We start from the raw sequence: 23,111 nt of genomic DNA, 5'->3' as shown, positions 1-23,111 counted from the left end.
ACACAGACACATGCACACAGACACACACATGCACACACACACGTGTAGACAAGCACACAGACACATAACAACCGCCATTCGCCACTAAGTGGCGGTGACGTCAACACGACGTTCGTGCCAGGCTATGTGCACCTTGAGGCCACGTGAAGTATTGAACGCCCGCTGGCAGAAGGTCACGGGGCAGACCCAGATGCCACAGGTCGACTGACTGAGACGATCACCTGTACCCTCTACTGTGCCAACTTGCTGTGCTTTAGCCACCCGGCGCTCCGCTCGTTGTTGTGAGCGTCGCTCCTCCGCTCTCCGTTGTTGTTGGAGGGCGACTGCCTCCAACTGCCCAGTAGCGTCCTTCACGAGCCTCCTCCAGAGGCCGATCTTGACACTGCTGTTACCAGTCATCGGCAAGTCCACTCAGCTCCACATCCTCCTGTACCACATCACTCCATCTCTTCTCTAGCTCGTGCCGCACCCGTTTAGCCCCCTCAATCTGTTTAGGCATGCGGTGGCTGGGCATGCGGGCTACATGGCCCAGGCAACGCAGCCTTGCCTGCCGTAGTAGCTCACCGATGGGACTTTGTCCAGATCTTTCAACGATTTGTGAGCTCCTCACACAACCCAGCCTGGTTAAACCCAGGATGGATCGTAGGCAGGCCAGCCTAAATGTTTCTAACCGGCGAAGATGTTCCATTCGGGGGGTCCACGTTTCACAAGCGTAGAGAAGGGAGGGAATGACTGTGGCTGAGAAGACCTGAAGCTTCGTGCGGAGCGAGAGACCAGGAAGCTTCCACAGAGCTTTACGCAACCGATGAAAAGACTGATTCAGAGTGAGACCTCTGCTGTTAAACCGAAGCCGGTCATGAGCACACTGCCCAGGTATGGGAAACTCTCTACTCTCTCCACAACTGCCCTATCACCAATTGGGAGTTGTGGGGGTGGAGTGTCCGATGGTACAAAATACCCAGGCAGGTGCTTAGTTTTGGTGGGGATGATGGTAAGGCCCCACCTCTTAGTGGCAAGCTCCAGGTTCAGCAGCAGCGCCTCTAACTCCTCCTCTAAGTGAGCAGCAATTACCAAATTATCGGCATACATAACATGGTTGAGCAATAGGGAGCCATCCCTTTACCGCACCCGGGCATCGATCAGCCTCCCATTGTATCTGTACCAGATGTAAATTCCTCTGGTACAGCTACAGTGAGGGAAAAAAGTATTTGATCCCCTGCTGATTTTGAACGTTTGCCCACTGATAAAGAAATGATCAGTCTATACATTTAATGGTAGGTTTATTTGAACAGTGAGAGACAGAATAACAACAACAAAAATCCAGAAAAACGCATGTCAGAAATGTTATAAATTGATTTGCAGTTTAATGAGGGAAATAAGTATTTGACCCCTCTGCAAAACATGACTTAGTACTTAGTGGCAAAACCCTTGTTGGCAATCACAGAAGTCAGACGTTTCTTGTAGTTGGCCACCAGGTTTGCACACATCTCAGGAGGGATTTTGTCCCACTCCTCTTTGCAGATCTTCTCCAAGTCATTAAGGTTTCGAGGCTGACGTTTGGCAACTCTAACCTTCAGCTTCCTCCACAGATTTTCTATGGGATTAAGGTCTGGAGACTGGCTAGGCCACTCCAGGACCTTAATGTGCTTCTTCTTGAGCCACTCCTTTGTTGCCTTGGCCGTGTTTTTTGGGTCATTGTCATGCTGGAATACCCATCCACGACCCATTTTCACTGCCCTGGCTGAGGGAAGGAGGTTCTCACCCAAGATTTGACGGTACATGGCCCCGTCCATCGTCCCATTGATGTGGTGAAGTTGCCCTCACCACTTAGCAGACAAACACCCCCAAAGCATAATGTTTCCACCTCCATGTTTGACAGTGGGGATGGTGTTCTTGGGGTCATAGGCAGCATTCCTCCTCCTCCAAACACGGCGAGTTGAGTTGATGCCAAAGAGCTCCATTTTGGTCTCATCTGACCACAACACTTTCACCCAGTTGTCCTCTGAATCATTCAGATGTTTATTGGAAAACTTCAGACGGGCATGTATACGTGCTTTCTTGAGAAGAGGGGACCTTGCGGGCACTGCAGGATTTCAGTCCCTCACGGCGTAGTGTGTTACCAACTGTTTTCTTGGTAACTATGGTCCCAGCTTCCTTGAGATCATTGACAAGATCCTCCCTAGTTCTGGGCTGATTCCTCACCGTTCTCGTGATCATTGCAACTCCACAAGGTGAGATCTTGCATGGAGCCCCAGGCCGAGGGAGATTGACAGTTCTTTTGTGTTTCTTCCATTTGCGAATAATCGCACCAACTGTTGTCACCTTCTCACCAAGCTGCTTGGCGATCGTCTTGTAGCCCATTCCAGCCTTGTGTAGGTCTACAATCTTGTCCCTGACATCCTTGGAGAGCTCTTTGGTCTTGGCCATGGTGGAGAGTTTGGAATCTGATTGATTGATTGCTTCTGTGAACAGGTGTCTTTTATACAGGTAACAAGCTGATATTAGGAGCACTCCCTTTAAGAGTGTGCTCCTAATCTCAGCTCGTTACTTGTATAAAATACACCTGGGAGCCAGAAATCTTTCTGATTGAGAGGGGGTCAAATACGTATTTCCCTCATTAAAGTGCAAATCAATTTATAACATTTTTGACATGCGTTTTTCTGGATTTTGTTGTTGTTATTCTGTCTCTCACTGTTCAAATAAACCTACCATTAAAATAATAGACTGATAATTTCTTTGTCAGTGGGCAAATGTACAAAATCAGCAGGGGATCAAATACTTTTTTCCCTCACTGTATTGAAGGCTTCGCAAACTGCGTGGTCAAAATAGATGTTAAATCATGTGGGAGCCAGAGGACATCCCTGTCGCACAGGTGGGGGGGTTGGTGGAGCCATAGCAGGCTGGAATGCCAGCCGATTGTCGCCAACAAAATACTGCAGTGGGGTGGAACGATGGTGGCTGGAGGCATCGGAGCGTAACCAGAGGCTAGGCATGAGCTGCCTGAGGCTGCAGAGACCTTGGTCGTAAGTAAAATGCTTCAGACACCGCCGGAGGTGATCTTTGTGAATTTAAATCACGTGTCTGTCTCATTGCTGGTTGCATACAAAATCAGCCACAAACTGTTATCTAACAGCTGCCCATGTGACTATTCAAATCCAAATTAGACTTTTCTCATCTCTGCCATTTATTTTCAATATATACGTACATATGTTGAACTTCTTTCATACCAGTTTAACATATAGGCTTTCGCGACCAATATCATCCATAATATAGAGGTTTTTCTGGGTGAGACCATACATAGCCAACCGTGCTAATCGGAGGTGCAGGGGAAGCACAACCAACTATGCGTCTCTGAGTTGAGTCTCTGTGTCTGTGTGAGTCTATGGGGTCTCTGTATGTGATTATATATGTTCTTTCCCACCGTACGTAGCCAACCGTGCTAATTGTAGGTGCGGTCCAGACACACAATGGACCATGGCGCGGTGGTGGCCTTCAAACCAGCAGTGGAGCGACAAAAGGGTGAGGGGGGGGGGCAGCCGTAACAATCAGCACCTGGTGCAGCGGTGACGCAGCTGGTCCCAGACAAGGCTGGCGAGCTCCTTCTGAAGCTCGCAAAGGTGAGGCGTCATGGAGCCGGACACGTCGATCAGCAGGCACACGTTCGCCTCCAGCACCACGCCAAACACGCAACGGCTGCCTGCATGGCAGCGAGCGCGCAACACCAAGACGTGAGGTCGCCCCCTGCTGTAGCCTCCAACAGGCTGTTGGGGCGAGTGGCAGCCACGCCCGTGAAGGCCGGAGGGTGGGTTGCCCGGCACCATGCCCGGCCGCCTTTGTCTCCCCAGTACCGATATTTATCTACATCGCGCACCTGGTACTCATTTAAGGCTGAGTCGAGTTCGGGGAAAGCCCAGGAATGGTTTGACCGGTTGAAATGACTGTTGGCCGTGAGTGGGAACCGAACTCGGGTTGATTGGCTGATTATTATTTCCATACAATTTCTGGGTGTTTAGGTCACAGGCAACGCTCTCTCTCTCTGCCCTTTCTACACTCTCAAACCATGGGCCACCGTCACGAAGCACCACGTGCTCGGTTGAACCAATCAGGCTGGCTGCTTCCACGTTGTCGAGATGTTAACTACCTCGCCTGGTATACAGGAGGATCCTGGATTCGATCCCAACCCTGACGCTTGCTGTATATTTGGAGTGTGTATGTCTCTCTCTCCCTGTGGTCATGAGGATTTTTCTCCGGGTCCTCCTCCGGTGCTTTCCTCCACATCTAGAATCAACATGCATGTATGAGTATTTGGTTGCTTTACATTTCTACATGATAAGCCACTTCGTTTAGGCTATCACTTGTGGCCATGTCGCTTCTGAAAATAAAAATGTTTAGTTTAGTTTTATGATCTTAGATACCTTGGAAGATCTAAATGTATATTCTCTCACTTGTGGACTGCTTAGGCTAGCGAAGCTTTGTTGGCTGTCATGTGGCTTTCCCAATAATATATTTCAGTAGACTCGATTATTCACGTGCGGTTTATCTGATTTGCGAATTAAACGCGTACCTGAGATTTTGACGTAAATTAATAACTCATGTATTTCCCATTAAGCCCAAATTAATAATCTGAAAACAGTTCCACATTGTTATTCTTGGAAATGTTTATTACAAGTCACATGAAGAAATATGTGTTACGAAAATCCGAAATCCACGTGATTGCCTCTACAGTATAGTAGTTTCAGATCTTTACAACAGTCGGTGAAGTTTGATGTTGATTGGCGTGGCTCTGCTGCTGTCCACTTAGTGGGCCGAATCTTCTTTACTACAAATTAATATTTTAACAAACTACATTTTCTTAGCGTAAACATAATTTTTTATCAATATTAGTTGTTTTTGGCATAGAGATCCGCAAAAAATAGATATTTTTGGATTATCCACGCTTTTGAATAATCTGCGGCCGTCCTCCCCCTCATTAGCGCGAATAATTGAGTCTGCTGTGGTTGGTTGCATGGAAGGCCTGAATTGATGTGGCATGGATTAAGACAACAAGGCAGGTGTCAGTGGTGTCCTTTGGCTGTTTATTGCGGAGGTCGATAAAATAACCGATATCGATAAATAACCATGACTGGAAAGCTTGCGGCAGCAAAACTTTCACCAAGAATGGAGGACCGAGATGCAACAATGAGCAGAGCACTGGGAATGTGAAAGTGCAGCAAAGGTGGCACAATGGAAACCATGAGCAATGTATTGTGCCAGTCACCGCCCCCTGCCCCCCCATCTATTAACCCACAACCACACACTGTGCCGCGACCTCCCGCCTGCCCGTGTGAGCCTTCTCCAAATTCACTTGGCTTCAGAGTGCACCTCACCTGGCCAAACGTGCCATGATAACCACTACTTAGTTGTGAATGGTCGCTATAAACTATTTTTATTTTACCAGGTAAAGCCCACTGACCTATATTAGCTTCTTTTTCAGAAACAACCTGGCCATATCACAAACGGCAGCTCAACGAAGTGGCTTTTCATCATCGCGTGAACAAGCAGCCGCCTAATACTCTCAAATGCTGACTCTAAATGTGGAGGGAAAATAAAACCGGAGGGACCCAGGGAGCAAAATCCACGAGACCCGCGGTGCGGTTTTTGGCTTGCCAGCGCCTCAGATAGAAACGCCTTGCCGGGACTGATTCTTTGAGCTGCAGTGATCCAATGATTATGTCTCATGTGGCTATTGTTCACAATTGCACCCAATAAAACAAATAAAATAAGGGTAGGTCGTCGTGGTATTGTGCGTGCAGCTCGCGTGCGGGATGGCGGCGCTGCGCTACCGGACAGGAGCCAGTGGAGGCGTGCAAGATAGCGCCGCAGGACCCGCTGCAGCACCTCCGCGTATTCCTCCAGCTCGTGCAGCCCAAACTGCAGGTGCCGCACTTTGCCCTGGCACGGCGACAGGACACATACGCGCGCACGTGTACACCGTGCATTCGTAGGCGACAGTCCGCACGGCGAGTCTCCCTGTTTAACTGGCCGGCGGTAGATGCGTACCTAAAAAAAAAAGGGCAGCACTCAGTGGAAAATGCGTTCAGTGAAAACTATTTCCCCCATGAATTCTGTAGTAACGATAAAGTTTGCCCAGATACGAACTACTACTATGCACGCACAGCACGATGGCGGGACAAATAACTGAGGGTACGCCGCCGCGTTACTGCATCTTTCCGCGTACCGTATCACTGCACTTCTCAGCTGTACCGCTCAAGAAAGTAGTTCATCATCGGCCGCTCAGAAACCATGTTATAACGGAGCGCGTTCCGCATTATAACGGTTTGGTATGCAGGTCACAGGTGGCATGGCATGGAGGTCACAGGTGGCATGGAGGTCACAGATGGCATGGCATAGAGGTCACAGGTCTGCTCGTGTTCCTGCCCCCTTGGTATCAGCGTGGTTCTTGCTGATGGGCAACGTGACCACGCATGACGCTTCCCCATGGCCTCGCTGCTAAACACTGGAACTCATTAGCCTCGTGTTCTTTTTCTCCCCTATGTTGACAGTGAAATATATTTAATCTGATGTCAATTGTTTACTCTGTTCACATCTGCATTGCTGAAATTTTTACTTTTTTTTAAGTGTTGTCTTATTCCGCAAAGAATGATAAAAGGAAATTTAACAGGCTAGATAAACCTGGCTAATCTAGCGAATGTAACTGCTAATAAAAACACATTTATATAGTTGTACCAGTGGAAAAAACTAAATGCAAACGTTTCTAAGAATTAAAATGAGTTTAATGAATTGTGACAATACATTTCAGCACTTGCATTAAATCACAAATTCACAAACGAACGGCAAAGCAATTCGCCACGACATGGAACAATGGTGCCGTGGGCTTTCTGCCCCTGCGCCAAAAAGGGTGGTTGACGTTGTGACTGTTCGGCGCGCGGCCGGAAAATGCAGGGAATGGAAACCGGCTTACGAGCGCGCTGCTACTCTGTTTGACGCCTGCACAGCAAAGGGATCCCGGTGGAAACCCATGGAAAGGGTGGAGCCAGGGGCGACCAATTCACGTGGGGAGGAATAGCGAGCTCTCGTTTGCCGCGTCGGGGTTCAGAATCAGAATTTTATACTGCAGGAGGAGGAATCCGATGAGCTATGAAGCTCTTTTTCACAAATGATCAGTAAGGAGCACGGGGGTCAAAACGTTACAACAACAAACAACACAAACACACGATAGTAGTGGCGCTGTCTTTCTGTTTGTCAATCAAGCAGAAGTTTACTATGTTTGTTTTTTCTCATTCATTCTTACCTGATGATGGTTGCTTGTGTTGCAATCGAAACTTTGTATTCTATTATTATTTGATTTTATTTTCTACGTGACTTTACCGAAATAACCAAAGAGTTCAATGTATAATTTTATTGAGGGACTGTGTGTTGTCTTGGTGTGATCTGGGACTGTATTTGCTGTTGTTTTACTGCCTTTCCCAGGCTTCGGAATTTATGTAGTAATACAATTTTTACTTATATGCGTTATTTTTTTATTTAAAGGGCACCACGGTTGTGGTGTTATCGTCTTTGCCTGGTATGCAAGAGGTCGAGGGTTTGACCCTGATGCCTGCTGTATATTTGGAGTTTGCGTGTCTCTCTCCCTGTGATTGCGTGGATTTTTTTCTCCGCGTCCTCCGGTTTTCTCTTCGCATTTAGAACCAACACGCATTTGGTGTATTTGGCTGCTATAAATTTCCACGTGATAAGCCATTTCGTTGAGCTATCATTTGTGGCCAGGTCTCTTACGAAAGATAAGCTAATAGCTCAGTAGGCCTTGCCTGGTCAAATAAAAAAATAGTTTAATTTTAACCACCACTGGGCCGACCGGCAGGGCGATGTGTGAGAGGCAGTTCGTGAAGACATGAACGTGGACATTCATACGTTCCGTTTCAATATTCAATCGCTTTAAAACTTGGGCATTTTCTTGTAATAATAAAATAACAAGCCGGTGCGAGCCAGAGTGGAGATGCAAACCCCGGTGCTGCCAGACTGCCAAATAAACAACATGGGGGATCCATCATGACCCTTAGTGGATTGGTACTCGCGTGCCAGATCGTACAACCCTATGTTATTGTCAAGAACGTCTCTGTGGTGATGAACCACCCGTGCCAGTAGCAATGTATCTCAATGCTACTGTAACCCATTTGAAAGTTGGCCTTCTAACTTTTTTTTGCAGCTCAAATTGCAACTTATACTGCAAAGAAAACCAAAAATTCTACTTGCCAAAATAACGGAAAAAGATGGCACATAATTACTCATTCCAGATATGACTGCATTTTAAGGCCAGACCCAACGGCGAACGGGGTGCGATCACAAATGAGGCCGCGCTTAAAAAGGGAGCGCTCAGTGGAAGCGTAACGGATTTACGAGACTGGCAGTGGTGCAGTCACGGAGGTGGGAGTCGTGAGAGACATCGGGATCTGGCGGTACGCAGAGAGTCGGCATTGCCAACGCAAGATTCACGAGCGACAGAAGCCTAAAAGTGTTACAGGCTTTTATTGCTCATTTGACAACTCTTCCGTTGGCAATAAAGACTCAATTGAGAATATGATTTTCCCTGCATGTCTTATCTGTATTACTGTGTTTTTCCCAGTGTACTGTTGTTGTTCGTGATGGCGCATTTATATGTTTGTTAAATTTTTATTCGAGATTTTAATTTAGTGTTTCGTGGGAAACGGTGTATTTTACCACTGGCACTTTTTAAGACTAAATATTGCACTTTTTTATTCCTTACTTAGCTCAAAGCCTTTAAAATAAAAAAAATATTAGAAATTATATTTCTTACCTTTTTCAATCATTGTATTATTCATTTATCTTCCTCTATTAATTCTGTCATGGAAACGATGTGTGTATTTATTGATGAAACCCGACTTAAGAAAGGGGACAAATGGTGTTCGAGAGCACGTATGAAGACCCGGATTGTACATGCGGGGGTGGTATGGGCCTTCATCTCCTCGTTTGTCAATGTTAATACCACCACACTTGCTATTAACTTTAAGCTGAGCCTACCTAGAGGTGCCCCTGACCAGACCAGGTACCAAATTGGTGTAACCCTTATTATCCACTCAATCTCTCTGCTGCCTCTAATTTACATGGAATGACGAAGGGCTGTTGCTTGAAACGGCGCTTATCGTGGGTGTGGTCCCGACCCTGATGCCTGCTGTATATTTGGAGCTTGCGTGTGTGTCTCTCTCTCCCCATGGTCACGTGGATTTTTCTCTGGGCCCTCCGGTTTTTCCCTCCACATTTACAATAAACGTCACGCATTTAGCATATTTGGCTGCTGCTATAAATTTCCACACGGTGATGATAAGCCCACTTCATTGAAGCTATCATTTGTGATCGCCAGGTCGCTTCTGAAAAAGAGCTACATAGCTCAGTGGGCCTTTTTTCAGGCCCATAGTAGTTGATTGTTTGGCAAAGCCCATAGAGGAATTGTTGTCCCTCTCTCTGTAGGGGAGGGCAACGGAGGGAGCCGTTCACAGGTTCTTACATTGATGCGCACACTGGGGAAGATGCTGCAGTACTTGGCGGAGATGCTCTTGCGAAGGGAGCGCACGACAGTCTGGCGGTGGTTGCAGTCCGGTCCCAACATGAGCCTCTCCACATCCAGACGTAGCTTCTTCAAACCAAACCTCTTGAGCCACTGAATGGGGGTTACGGTAGGGGGGGGGGGGGGGTATACGGCGTAGATTAGAGCGAGGACAGATAGCAAAAGGGGTGAGAGATAACAGGGTGAGTGCAGAATGTGATTGGAAGCGCCAATGAAATTGACAAAAAATGTTTTATCTCAAACGCCACAGGAGTGCACAGTGTAACAAAGCACCTACTGTATTCCAAATGTATACACGCGCATGTAGATATGCTATTCGTGTCTCCAGATTGTAATGTGTACATATGACTTAAAGAAATATACATTTGTGGCTATATTTTTCAGGTTGTTGCTCATTTGTGAATGACATTCTTTGATACAATCTTTTTTTGAAGTTAGCAGAATCAGAATGTGTTTATGGTGGAGGAATCCAATGGAGTATAAAGCTCGTTAATGCAAATCTCCGGTAGCATTTCACTTGTAGAAAAAAGGGGAGGGGTGGTGGGGGTGCAGGTGAGGGGTTGGGGTGGGAAGGGGAGGGGTATGGGGGGGTGAAGGGCAGGGGTGGGGGATAAAGGGGAGGGGTGGGGGTGAAGAGGAGGGGTGAAGAGGGGTGGTGGGGTGAAGGGGAGGGGTAGGGGGGGTGAAGGGGAGGGGTATGGCGGGTGAAGGAAAGGGGTGGGGGTGAAGGGGAGGGGTGGATAAATGTCCGAATGAACGATTCGGGCATTGATTATTATCAGTTGGGCATTGATTATAAACATTGATTATAATTCAATGCCCAACTGGAAGAGAAGCCATGAAGGGATTCGGGGTTTGGTGAATAGCTTCCTCCCTGCCCGTTAATTTTGCACACTCAAATGTTCTAGAGCGGCTATTTTTTGACAATGTATCCACCCATACCTGCAACGATGGGAGGGCGTGCTGACAACGATTTTGTTTAAATGTTCTGCAGCTCTTGAAGCATGGGGGCGGGTCCACTGCTCTCACCTGGCTGGAGGAGAGAGCGTCCTCCCCTGGCGGGAGAGTGACGTCCGGGACGGCCTTCCTGACACTGCGGTTCTGCGCGTAGCTCTTGTACACAACGCCTGCTCCCGGCACCGCCACGCGTGGACACAATCACACTCACAATCACACACACAATCACACACACAATCACAACGACAACAACCGCCATTCGCCACTAAGTGGCAGGGATGTCACCATGGCGCTTGTACCAAGCTATGTGCACGTTGAGGCCACGTGAAGTGTCGAACGCCCGCTGGCAGGAGGTCACGGGGCAGACCCAGGTACCATGGGTCGAATGGCTGGGATGACTGGCCGATGCACCACCTGTGCCCCCTACTGTGCCAACTTTTTGAGTTTTAGCCGACCGGCGCTCCACTAGTTGTTGTGAGTATTACTTCTGTGCTCTCTGTTGTTGTTGGAGGGCAACTGCCTCCAACCGCCCAGTAGCGTCCTTCACGAGCCTCCTCCAGAGGCCGATCTTGACATCCCTGGTCGCAGTCATCGCCAAGTCCACTAGCTCCACATCCTCCTGTACCACATCACTCCATCTCTTCTCTAGCTCGTGCCACGCCCATTTAGCCCCCTCTATCCGGCCGAACAAAAGCTGTTAAGGCATGCGGTGGCTGGGCATGCGGGCTACATGACCCAGCCAATGCAGCCTTGACTGCTGGAGGAGTTCACCAATGGGACTTTCAAGGATTTATGAGCTTCTCACACAATCCAGCCTTGTTAAACCCAGGATGGATCATAGGCAGGCCAGCCTAAATGTTGCTAACCAGCAAGATGTTCCATTAGGGGGGTCCACGTTTCGCAAGCATAGAGAAGGGAGGGAGGGCATGACTGTGGCTGAGAAGACCTGAAGCTTCGTGTAGGAGCGACAGACCAGGTAGCTTCAACACAGCGTTACGCAACTGATGAAAAGATAATGCCGCTCGACTGATCCGGAGCGAGACCTCTGCTGTCAAACTGGAGCCGGTCATGAGCACACTGCCTAGATAGGGGAAACGTTCCACTCTCTCCACAACTGCCCCCTCACTAATTGGGAGATGTGAGGTTGGAGTGCCTGATGGTACAAAATACCCAGGCAGGTGCTTAGTTTTGGTGGGGCTGATAGTAAGACCCTACCTGTTGTATCTATGCCCCTATTTCCAAAAATTAATATTAAGAATAATTAGGCCACATTTTTTAAATTAAATAATGAAAACAACCCGCTAACCCTCGCATGCCACACCAAAAAAAAAAGTGGAAGGCCATTAAACGGCAAGACTTCGGAGCACAGAGAGGTCAGAGATACCCAGATGGACAAAAGGTCGATGGCCTAACCTTCCCAAGACGTCTGGAGATGCACGGATAACGTGCAGAGCAGAGAAAAACAACTGTTGCAACTCGCGTTTTCTTTAACGTTTTCCTTAACGAAAAGTAGAAACTTAACAAAAATAATCAACCAACGGTATAAGACTGCAGCCTACAATAGGGGCTTTTTATTAGTAATTCCCTTATTTTACTCGTATTCACCGCATAAAAATTATTTTGTATTGTATATTTCTATCTACATGACCTTACTAAAAACTAAAGAATACGAATTCCAGCAGTCAAGAAAGCTTAAGTGGAAACTTAGTTACACTTAACATCAGGATATTAAAATATAACTCGAGTAAAACAGTGCAATCCCTGAATACAGATAGACAACAACAAACGTCAAAATCTCCTCGGCCACCTTTGTCTTCCCACGATTCGGCACGAAAACAGGCCCGCAATAAATCCGTGGAGGGAACCTCTCTGGTCGCGAGGAGGGGTCGGGGGGACGTCTGTTTTTCTGTTGTTGTTTCTCTCGCAAGAGATGCGCAGAGGGGAGGGGTTCACGTTTTTGAGTTTTAAACACAAACGCACAGAAGTCTGTGTGCAGTCTGGTTCGAGTCGTGCTCAGTCTTGCAACTCGGCTTGCGACGCAGCATTGCGAGGGAGGCTGAGTTCGGGCGCGTCGTGCCTCGAGGAGAGATGGGACGACGAGGGGTCGTTAGGGCAGAAGTCTGAGTTCAGCCTGGGTCGAGGCTGGGTTTCAGCCGTGCTCCGGCTGGCGGAGCGTCGTGAGGGAGCAAACACCGATACCGATGGCCGGTGTCGTTTCTCGCAGAACGAAGTGGCGAGGTGTGGTTAAGTGCAAGTGAAGCTTACGAAATTCCAGCTATCATTCTCGTGAGAGAACCTGAACCAACGAAACCCCTGAAGTGAGGGCGGGAGAGGCATCAGCGAGTACCCGCGTGAAGCTGGTAGCTGCACGCTAAGGGAGAAAGAGTGTCAGCACTGACGACCTGCGGATGAGCTGCGAGCGCTATTGGGCACCGCCGAAGGCGAGCATCGTGCCGACTCAACAATCATCCAGCAGTGGAGAAGCCTGGAGCTGCCACCAAGAGAGAGAGAGAGCGCCATCAAGCGCCAAGCAACCAAGTTTCCTCAAGGAGCGTCGTGCCGACGCCACTAATCTAGCAGTAGAGAGAGAGAGCGCACGAGCAGCACACCCCGGCGTCACCGAGCGTCGTGCCAACTCGTCATCCAGCGGTGGAGGAGCTGCGCGCTATCCGACAACGGAATCATCGCGCACCACGATGGCGAACATCGTGCCAACGCCGCTCAATCTAGCAGTGGAGAGAGAAAGCAGGACGGGCTCGCTGCGGCCACGCCCAAGCGAGAGGGAACCTCTCTGGCTGTTGGTGGTATAACCCCTACCACACCCCTCGCAAGCTAATGACACAACTCCCGGCTATAAAAATAATAATTAATTTTACAAGGAGACAACGCACACACAACACGCACACGAATAAGACTTTCAAAAAGTTATCTTTGTGTTTCGAAAAGGGTTGCAATTTCAAGTTGGTACGTTCAATATCAACTGATCGTGCAAAGCAGTTGCTGCCGTCGGGTTACATAAATAGAAATGTTTTAGTCCATTTATTTCGTTAATTGCATAATTTTGCCGATGAATCTATTGACGTATACTTTTGCCTTTGCATATTAGAGTGTCATATGTTTGTTTAGAATTAAAATTGCTTAACACCAAGTGTTCGAGTGCTTCTTTCTCAGTCCATGCAAAGCTGTCTTATTCATAAGAACTGTAACCTGCGTTGAGATATGAATTTGGAGACCTAACATAACATAAACACACTAAGATAATCAATAAATGTTTAATCAGAGATAATCGTTTATCCCGATTGATACAACTCTGGATAACGAAACTAAGCCTCGTTATCATAACTGCACACATTAACATAATCGCAAGCATTCACAAAAATAATACGAGTATCTCCATGATTATCATAATGTATGCATACATTAGCATAATTTATGCGAATTATGCATTTTTTTAAAATGTTATTACTTTTCATTATTTTTATCAAAATTTCATAATCCAGCATATACAACACACCACTTAGTTGCATGCTCCAGGTTCAGCAGCAGCGCCTCCAACTCCTCCTCTGAGTAAGCAGCAATTACTAGATCATCGGCATACGTAACATGGTTGAACTATAGGGAGCCATCCCTTGACTGCACCTGCGCATCGATCAGCCTCCCATTGTATCTGTACCAGATGGAAATTCCTCCGGTACATCCATCAAAGGCTTCACGAACTACGTGGTCGAAATAGATGTTAAATAATGTGGGAGCCAGAGGACATGCCTGTCGCAGGTGAAGAGGGAATGGCTCCGACTCCCGGCCACGTAGTTTTACCCGGGCCGCTCACCATTATGAAGGTCCTTAATGATAAATAAAATAGAGATGTAGGTCTTGTTGGAATTCCCTACAGCTCTGCTGTAGCAGACAGACAACATATGGCATCTGTGCAGGACCGCCCTTTCCTGAAACCACATTGGGGCTCCACAAGCCTCTCATCAGCGTGCCTGGCAAGGCGATGTTGAATAATCCTTGCCAGGACCTTTGCCGGCACACTGAGGAGTGAGACATCCCTGTAGTTGTTACAGTCTGTGTGGTCTCCCTTCTTAAAGAAGCTGACAACCAGGGCATCCTTCCAATCCTGCAGAACCTGCCCAGTGGTCCAGACTGTTATTATGATGTAATGTAGGGCAGTCTGTGCACAAACGCCACCCTCCCTTCCTGGTCTCAGACTCTGGATCGCCTTCAGTACTTCCTCAGCAGATGGCACCTCAGCCAGTCACTCACAGAGGGTGACTACTTCTTCCAATATTTGAGGCACCGCAGCCTCAGCAGGGTCGTCCCCATTTTGCCCAATGATGTTTTCCAGGCTGAGGGATTTCCCCTCCCCAAAATCTCACAGAAATTCTCAGCAAATCTGCAAACATGTTCCTGGGGGTTGGAGATTGGATCACCGTTCTTTCACCTAATGATGGTGATAGGTGTGGCACTGCAAGTTACTTTTTTTATGGAATTAAATAGTTATTTGTAGACGATGAGAGTCGATCTGTCGCTTTTTCTCAGCCAGCCTGAACACCTCCTCTGTCAGCCAGGGTCTCTGGGAAGGTTTGGACCATGTACCCAAGGCAGCCATTGCAGCTGCATGAGCCACAGTCCTAAACCTCGCCCATTTCCCCTCGACATCAGGAGGAGTGGGGGACGATGCCAACCCTAGCCGCAAGCAATGATGAAATTCTCGCTTGCAACTTTTAGCAGCTAGCTGAGACCAGGCCATTATGGGTTTGAATGGGGTCCAGGGTGTACACCCACCACCCGAGTGGAAGAATGGCAGGCGCATCTTACAGATGACAAGTCGATGGTCATTGGGCAGATCAGCTCTATGGTAGGTCCTCGTGTCAAGGACATGGGCCTGCATCTGTTGTTCCCATCACTATATAGTCCAGCAGATGTTCTTGCTTGGACCCGGCATGCATCCATGATGTTGTGTGAATGCGCTGATGCCGGAACAGCACAAAAGTCGAGCAGCCTCCTACTGTTGTTATTGAGCTGATATGACCCATGCCTTTCAATCACTCCAGACCAGGTGCCAGCATCATTACCAACTCGGAAATTAAAGTAACCCAACAGGATGACTCTATCCCGAGGGGCCACTTTAGCTAGCACCTGTGACAGGAGGTGATAGAAGGCATCTGACTCATTGGCCTTGCCTGCATCTCTCCACTGATGTTTATCTTCAGTGAGGGTATTAGTAACCACGACCACCACTCCTCGCCTCTGGTTGATGGGAAGGCGAGCCCAACGTAGCCTGGGGCTTACAGTATCCCACACCTCACCGCCACACTCCCACGCCCCTTTCATTCTATTGTTGAGAAGAAGAGCCACCCCCTGTTGTTTGGCAGTCTCCTGCCCCGAGTAGAGAACTGCCCACCCCTCATGGTGGCAGGAGCCAGAGCCGGTCCACCGGACCTCCTGAATTCCACAGAGATCCAGGTGGTACCGGTTCAGCTCCCAACAGAAGAGTGGCAGCCTCTCCTCCGCAGTGAGCGTTCGAACATTCCACGTGGCCACCCGCAGTGGATTTTTGCTGTTTCTGGAGGAACCCCGAGGGGAAGCATTCAATCTCCTGGCTCCGCCAAATGGGGTTTGGCCAGGAGCCGTCATAGACGCCTGTCCCCCGGGGGCCTCCGGCACAAGCTTTGTTGGATATTGTTTTTATGGTTTAGTGGTAATTAATTGAAGGTGGAGGGGATACTAGCCCCTCGCACCAGTCCAGATCCCCCTTTGGCCATTGTGGTGGCTACAAATGCCATGAGGGGAATGGCCAATCGAAATTGGCCTTCCCCCCATGGCACTGCTCACCACAGCGTTACCGTCTGGCACCAATCACACTCACAATCACACACACAATCACACACAATCACACACACACAATCCCAATCACACACACACTCACAAACACACTCACACAATTACACACACAATCACACACACAAACACAATCACACACACAATCCAATCCTTTCATAGAGGTTTTTTGGGTTATCGCTAAACCCACCACCGCCCGACACAAATGTTGTGGGTTTACTCTCCAACACACCACCGGTGTTGTTTATTTGATAAACCTTACTAATTGGCTATCGGATGGTGGCGGGTTTAATGACACATTTATATTTACGAAATCTAACCCAAAAAAACTCGATTATGGATAATATTGGTCGGGAAAGCTTACATGTTAAACTGACAGAATCAGAATAGAATATTTATTTATACTGGAGGAATCTGATGAGCTATGCAGTTATTTTTCACGGATGTCCAGTAGGGGCATGGGGTAAGAACGTTACAAAAACAAACAATGTGTAGAGGAGTACTGCGGTGACCCAACGAGGGGTAACCGCGGGAAGGGGGCCAAGCAAAAAGGGGAGTGCCAGAAGGGCGAGAGAGGAGGGCAAGTAGAAAGAGTGAGACGTCTGCTAGAGGGGGGAGCCAGGTAGAAGGAGGAGAGCCAGGTAAACGAGAGGAGCCCGGGCTAAGGGGCTGAAAGGGGAACCTGGACAGAAGGGGAGATGAGTCAGAGACAAAGGAGAGCCAGCAGAGAGCGAGGAGCCAGGTAGCAGGTAGAAAGGCTCCTGGGCCGAGAGACAAAGGAGGATACGGGTGGAAGGGTACGAGGTAGCCTGGACGAAGGTCGAGGGAGTCGGGAGAGAGGGCTAAGAGACAGGGAGTCGTGAGTACCCGTGACGGAACTAAGAGTGCGGATGTTGGCGTGAATAAATGACAAGCAGCCCTGAATATTCGACCCTGGTCTCCGTCTGAGTCTACAATACCACAGGGCATCACGAAGCACGACTTTACAAATGCAAAAACACGATAGGAATGCAAAGTATAGTAAAAGTAAACAAATGACTTTTAAAAATATATAAATAGAACTAAACGATTTTTTCAGCTAAAGCCCACTGATCTATTAGCATATTTTTCAGAAGCGACCTGGCCACAAATGATAGCTCAACAAAGTGGCTCATCATGTGGAAATTTACAGCAGCAAACTCATTTAAATAATCTAGATGCATCATTCTAAATGTGGAGTGAAAAACCGGAGGACCCGGAGAAAAAAATATATGCGACCATGGGGAGAGAGACACGCAAACTCCAAATATACAGCAGGAGTCAAGGTTAGGATTGAACCCACGACCTCCTGCATACCAGGCGAGGTAGTTAACATTTGGCCACTCCAGCACCCATGAGTAATTCCTCTATCGTGTATTCTGCTCTAGCTCCCACCCACTGTGTATATTAAGAAAGGCTGTGATGCCATTCGCTTAATTGACCTCCTGCATACCAGGCGAGGGAGATAACATCACACCAGATGGGAGCATTGTATACACAGAGACCGTGTTGTGGGCTGGCCTCAATTAAGAGTAGCGTCTGTCACCTGCACATTGACCCGTGGAGCACCATGCTCGCAGAAGCTCCTCTTAAATCAGTTTTCAGCGTAAAAATAACATCTCATCACAGTGGTGCCCATTAAATAAATCAAGAAAAAGTAGGAAACTATATCACTTCAAATTGCATGAGTACATCAATTCCCACGCTTGCAAAAGGCAGTTTAAACAACAGTAACAACAGTCCCAGACCACACGCCGCCAGCATCAGCGTATCTCAAGCCCTTTGCTGCCCACGGCAAAAACAATCTCACACCCTGAGCTCGTGGCTCTGACAAAACCGTGCTGACAAAAAATGGTGACATCATCTTGACATGCAAATTATGTATGGGGGCACTGCGGTGGCTAGATGTTAACTCCCTTGTCTGGTATACAGGAGTTCGTGCATTTGATCATGTGGATTTTTCTCCTGGCCCTCCGGGTTTTCCCTCCACATTTAGAAACACGCGTTTAACAGTTTTTGGGCTGCTATAAATTTCACGTGATAAGCCACTTCGTTGAGTCATCATTTGTGATAGCCAGGTCGCTTCTGAAAAAGTGCTACATAGATCAGTGGGGCCTTGGTAATAAAAAAAAAAGATTTCATAAAAAAATAGAATAGCTGGTGGTATTCTTGCTGCCTTTTGCTGCTGTGCATGTTATCATTTATATACAGCAGTTGGCCAAAAAGGGTTATGTACATGATGACCTTCGCAAATGACGACTAAGTTTACGATTTACTTTCTTAGATTTTGCTCTGACCACTTCGGCTGTTACAAATGACTGAAATATCAGGGGATGTGCGCGCGGATGACGAACGCCGTGAGTAACGGCAGGTGGAGTTTCGACCGAGACGAGGCGTAGCAAGGAGGCCGGACGTGGACGCGAGCCAGTGTTAATACCACTCGGCCATTCGGCTCAGCACACCCCCCCCCCCCCCCCCCCCCGGTGCCGGCACTCACCTACGTGGTTTCCATCGTCTGTGTAGAATGCACTGTGGGAAGTGGAGCCACAGAAGCGTCTACCACCTCCTTCTCCTGATCCCCTCCTCCTCCTCCTGGGTCTATCGGCAGAGGCCCCTTTTCTGGGTGGGCACTCTGGGGGGCCTAAACACACACAAAGAGATCCGCCCCCCGTAATAGGCTTGACAGACTGTTGTGGAGCAGCACCTATGAAGACCGGCACGGCACACGAGGTGGTGGGTGGCCAGCATCACGCCTGGCCGCCTTTGTCTCCCCAGTGGCAATGTTTACGCACTGCACCAGGAACTAAGTTTAGGCCGAGTCAACCTAGAGGAGGCCCGGGTTCAGATAACCGTCACCGATGTTGGCCATGAGCGGGAATCGGTCTCGGGTTTCCGGGTTGGTGGTGAAGTCTGCAAACCAGTGTCATTGCTCCCCACACACACACTTATCCCCACACAACAACAAGACACAGACAAATATCCTCTGTTGTAGCCTTAACAGACTGTTGGGGTAAGTGCTGTTCGCAAGCACCTATGGAGGCCAACATAGCACATGAGAGCGGTGGGTGGCCAGCACCACGCCAGTGCCGATGTTTACACACCGCACCAAGTACTCATTTGAGGCTGAGTCGACCTAGGGGAGGAGGCCCAGGACCGGTTCAGATAATCGTCACCGGTGTTGGCCGTGAGCGGGAATCTAACTCGGATCGCCGGGTTCATAGCACAGCGTGCTAACTACTACACTCCCGCACCACACGCACGTGCATAGCCATTAAAGCAGCTTGGCAAATGCAATGGATAGCATTGCATGCCTACAAACAGATTGGCATTGTTAAAAATCCCACACTCAAATCGGCACTGGACAGTTCCCAGGTCAACTGCAAATGCTATAGTATGAAAAATAAGACTAGAATTTACCCTTTCTGGGAAAAAAATAGGCGTTATTATGTTCAAACACCAAATAGAAAGCTTTTGCAAGGAATCAAGTCTTCATTAACCACACGTACTTGTGGTGAACATGCAAACAAACACGCTCTGATAATTCTAGAATAACGCTCTGATAATATAGGAATTGTCTTTGAAATTGATTGGCCTACACCAGAGACAGCCTTCTTTATGGCCTAGTCTCACCACCAGTGTCACCCCAGAGAATGCTTTGTCAGCAGCAGAGGTGGGACAAAGTCATTGTTATGCAAGTCCAAGTCGAGTCTGAAGTCATCAAATTCATGACTCGAGTCTGACTCGAGTCCAAGTCACATGACTCGAGTCCACATCTCAGAGGTGGGACAAAGTCATTGTTATGCAAGTCCAAGTCGAGTCTGAAGTCATCAAATTCATGACTCGAGTCTGACTCGAGTCCAAGTCACATGACTCGAGTCCACACCTCTGGTCAGCAGTGATGCAAATTCCACATTCATGTGAAGGGGTTCCTTCCATGTTGCTGGCCTAGCCTCAGCGCTGCCTCCCGGCCCTCGCTTTAAAAGCCACACTTCACAGCAGTCCCGGGATATTGACCGTGGATGTGATCTACACGTGCAAGATGAAAGTACCACCCGCCTGCAAGTGCACACTGATGCCGCCGCTTGTAGAAGAGCCCCCACGAGAGCGAACTCGAGGGTACTCGTTCTGCTCTTGACGCGTCGACCAGACATGTCCGAAGAGGGGTGCCACGGTGGTGAGAGTATCAGCAGCAGTGCGGTGTTTGTGGTGGTGATGGTATCAGTGTGGTGCTTGTGGTGGTATCAGTGCGGTGTGTGTGGTTGTGAGAGTAGCAGTGCAGTGCTTGTCGTGGTGAAGGTGAGCGCCAGCAGCAGTGGTGTGTGGCGTGACGCACGTGCCGGGATGACAGCGCGGGCGCTTGCTGGCCGCCACGCCCCCACGAGGGGGCCTCCAGAGCCAGGCTCCTCCCTGCCAGCGCCACCTCCAGCACCAACTCCAGCGCCACCGTCCCGCGCAGCCTGCACACGGCAGCCAGGTTGTGACGTCTCTCGCTCGAGGCCCCGCATTTAAAGAAGTTGGTCTGAAGGTGATTGTATTCTGACGGTACTGTAATGCCATTCGCCAAGAGACGTATTCGTGATAAAATGTCCTCCGTCAAAGAAAAAGCCCCCCATCGCTAACGCAGCACAATGTGCGCAACTGGAGAGTCCAATTGTACGCCATCACGATTGTTGAACTGTTGAAAAACGTGTGTCCGTTTCCAATGCAAGTGGATAATATCAGAATCGGAATATTTATTTATGTACTGCAGGAGGAGGAATCCGACGAGCTATAAAGCTCTTTTTTCACAGATATCCAGTCAGGGGCACGGAGTCAACGTCACAACAACAAACAATACATAAAATAGCAGTCGTGCAAAGTACAAGAAAGGTAAACAAATCACCCAAACACATACAAATACAAACTAAACCATCCCCATCCGACCAGGAAAAGCCCACTGAGGTATTAACTTATTTTTTCAGAAGCAACTTCGCCACAAATGATAGCTCAACAAAGTGGCCCATCTTTTGGACATTTATAGCAGCAAAATAATCTAAGTAATATCAATGCATATTTCCAAATGCGGAGGAAAAAATCGGAGGGCCCGGAGAAAAAAATCCACGTGACCATGGGAAGAGAGACACGCAAACTTCAAATATACAGCAAGAGTCAGGGTTGGGATCGAACCCACGACCTCATGCATACCAAGCGAGGTAGTCAACACCAGCACCCGTGAGTAACTCGTCTATCGTGTATTCCTGCTCTAGCTCCCACCCACTGTGTATATTAGGAAAGGCTGTGATGCCCTTCGCTTAATTGACCTCCTGCATACCAGGAGTGGGAGATAACATCACACCAGACGGGAGCATTGCACACGAAGAGACCGTGCTGTGGTCTGGCCTCAATTAAGAGTGGTGTGTCATCTACACAGTGATTCGTGCAGCCCCATGTGATGACTCGGAGGCCTGATGCGCATGCTCAAAGAAGCTTCCTTTACACCAGTTTTCAGAGTAAAAATGGAAAGACACTGGAAAATACCACCATAAAACATCCTCACCATGCATTTTCTTCTTGTTTTGTACGGCTGCTAATGTTAGATGCAGAGCCAAGGACTACAATTTTACATTCAGGTGGTCAAGCCAGATAACTGCATCAGTAGCATTGGAGTAGTGGTATCACTGTGATGTCTCCTTCGTATTTGTGGATTGGGACATTGCGTCGTTATACGTTGTACGGTCTGTTCTGGATGACCGCAGTCGCACACTGGAGAGTTTTCCATTTGTGTGAGTCGGCGAGTGGGTGAGTTGTTGTGACCTGCAGTATGGTGAGTGGGTGAGTTGTTGTGACCTGCAGTATGGTGAGTGGGTGAGTTCTTGTGACCTGCAGTGTGGGGGATGGGTGAATTTTTGTGACCTGCAGTGTGGTGAGTGGCTGGGTGAGTTGTGACCTGCAGTGTGGTGAGTGGGTGAGTTGTTGTGACCTGCAGTGTGGTGAGTGGCTGGGTGAGTTGTGACCTGCAGTGTGGTGAGTGGGTGAGCGAGTGTGTTGTTTTGACCTGCAGTGTGTGTCAATGAGATGACACAGTCAAGTCTGGCAGACTAAGCATTCAACGTGGGTTGGGGAAACCAGTAATGTGAGTGCGTAACAAGCTGGCGTGTTCAGTGCGAGGAACGTACCGCCCTGGCAAGAGAGAGAGCCGTGGGCCTTGGCTGCAAGAGCCGGGCAGGGCTGCGCTGCTCCCTGAGGGCCAGCATCTTCTTGTCCTCTATAGCCGCCACTCTCTCCACACCTGCCCCTGTGTCGGTTTCTCTCTCAGCTGCCGATCTCTCCTCCTGCTCCCCCTCCTCGTCCGAGAGGGGGCGGCCTGCACGCTGCTTGAGGCTCTTTATGAGTTGACCGCACTGGACAGGGGGTAGGAAGAGGCATCACGCACTGGGCAGTGGGTAGGCAGAGACATCACGCACTGGGCAGGGGATAGGAAGAGGCATCACACACTGGGCAGGGGATAGGAAGAGACATCACGCACTGGGCAGGGGGTAGGAAGAGGCATCACGCACTGGGCAGGGGATAGGAAGAGGCATCACGCACTGGGCAGGGGGTAGGAAGAGACATCACGCACTGGGCAGGGGGTAGGAAGAGACATCACGCACTGGGCAGGGGGTAGGAAGAGGCATCACGCACTGGGCAGGGGGTAGGAAGAGGCATCACACACTGGGCAGGGGGTAGGAAG

At 48.8% G+C, this 23,111-nt stretch overlaps 1 protein-coding gene across 1 annotated transcript in view; it reads right to left on the bottom strand.

The window, feature by feature from the left end:
• Nucleotides 1–23,111, bottom strand: part of LOC133353672 (von Willebrand factor A domain-containing protein 3A-like) — a 135,894-nt gene that overhangs the window by 15,946 nt on the left and 96,837 nt on the right. The window contains 7 exon segments of the mRNA XM_061570102.1: nt 3,553–3,697; nt 5,823–5,931; nt 9,524–9,676; nt 10,613–10,710; nt 18,900–19,043; nt 20,736–20,859; nt 22,558–22,782. Of these exon segments, the coding sequence (XP_061426086.1) occupies nt 3,553–3,697; nt 5,823–5,931; nt 9,524–9,676; nt 10,613–10,710; nt 18,900–19,043; nt 20,736–20,859; nt 22,558–22,782 (998 nt within the window).

Source organism: Lethenteron reissneri, chromosome 44 (genome assembly GCF_015708825.2).
Source record: "Lethenteron reissneri isolate LAM-NWPU_2019-01 chromosome 44, ASM1570882v1, whole genome shotgun sequence".
In the NCBI taxonomy this organism is placed as follows: domain Eukaryota; kingdom Metazoa; phylum Chordata; class Hyperoartia; order Petromyzontiformes; family Petromyzontidae; genus Lethenteron; species Lethenteron reissneri.
This window is presented reverse-complemented; position numbering and strand designations above follow the sequence as displayed.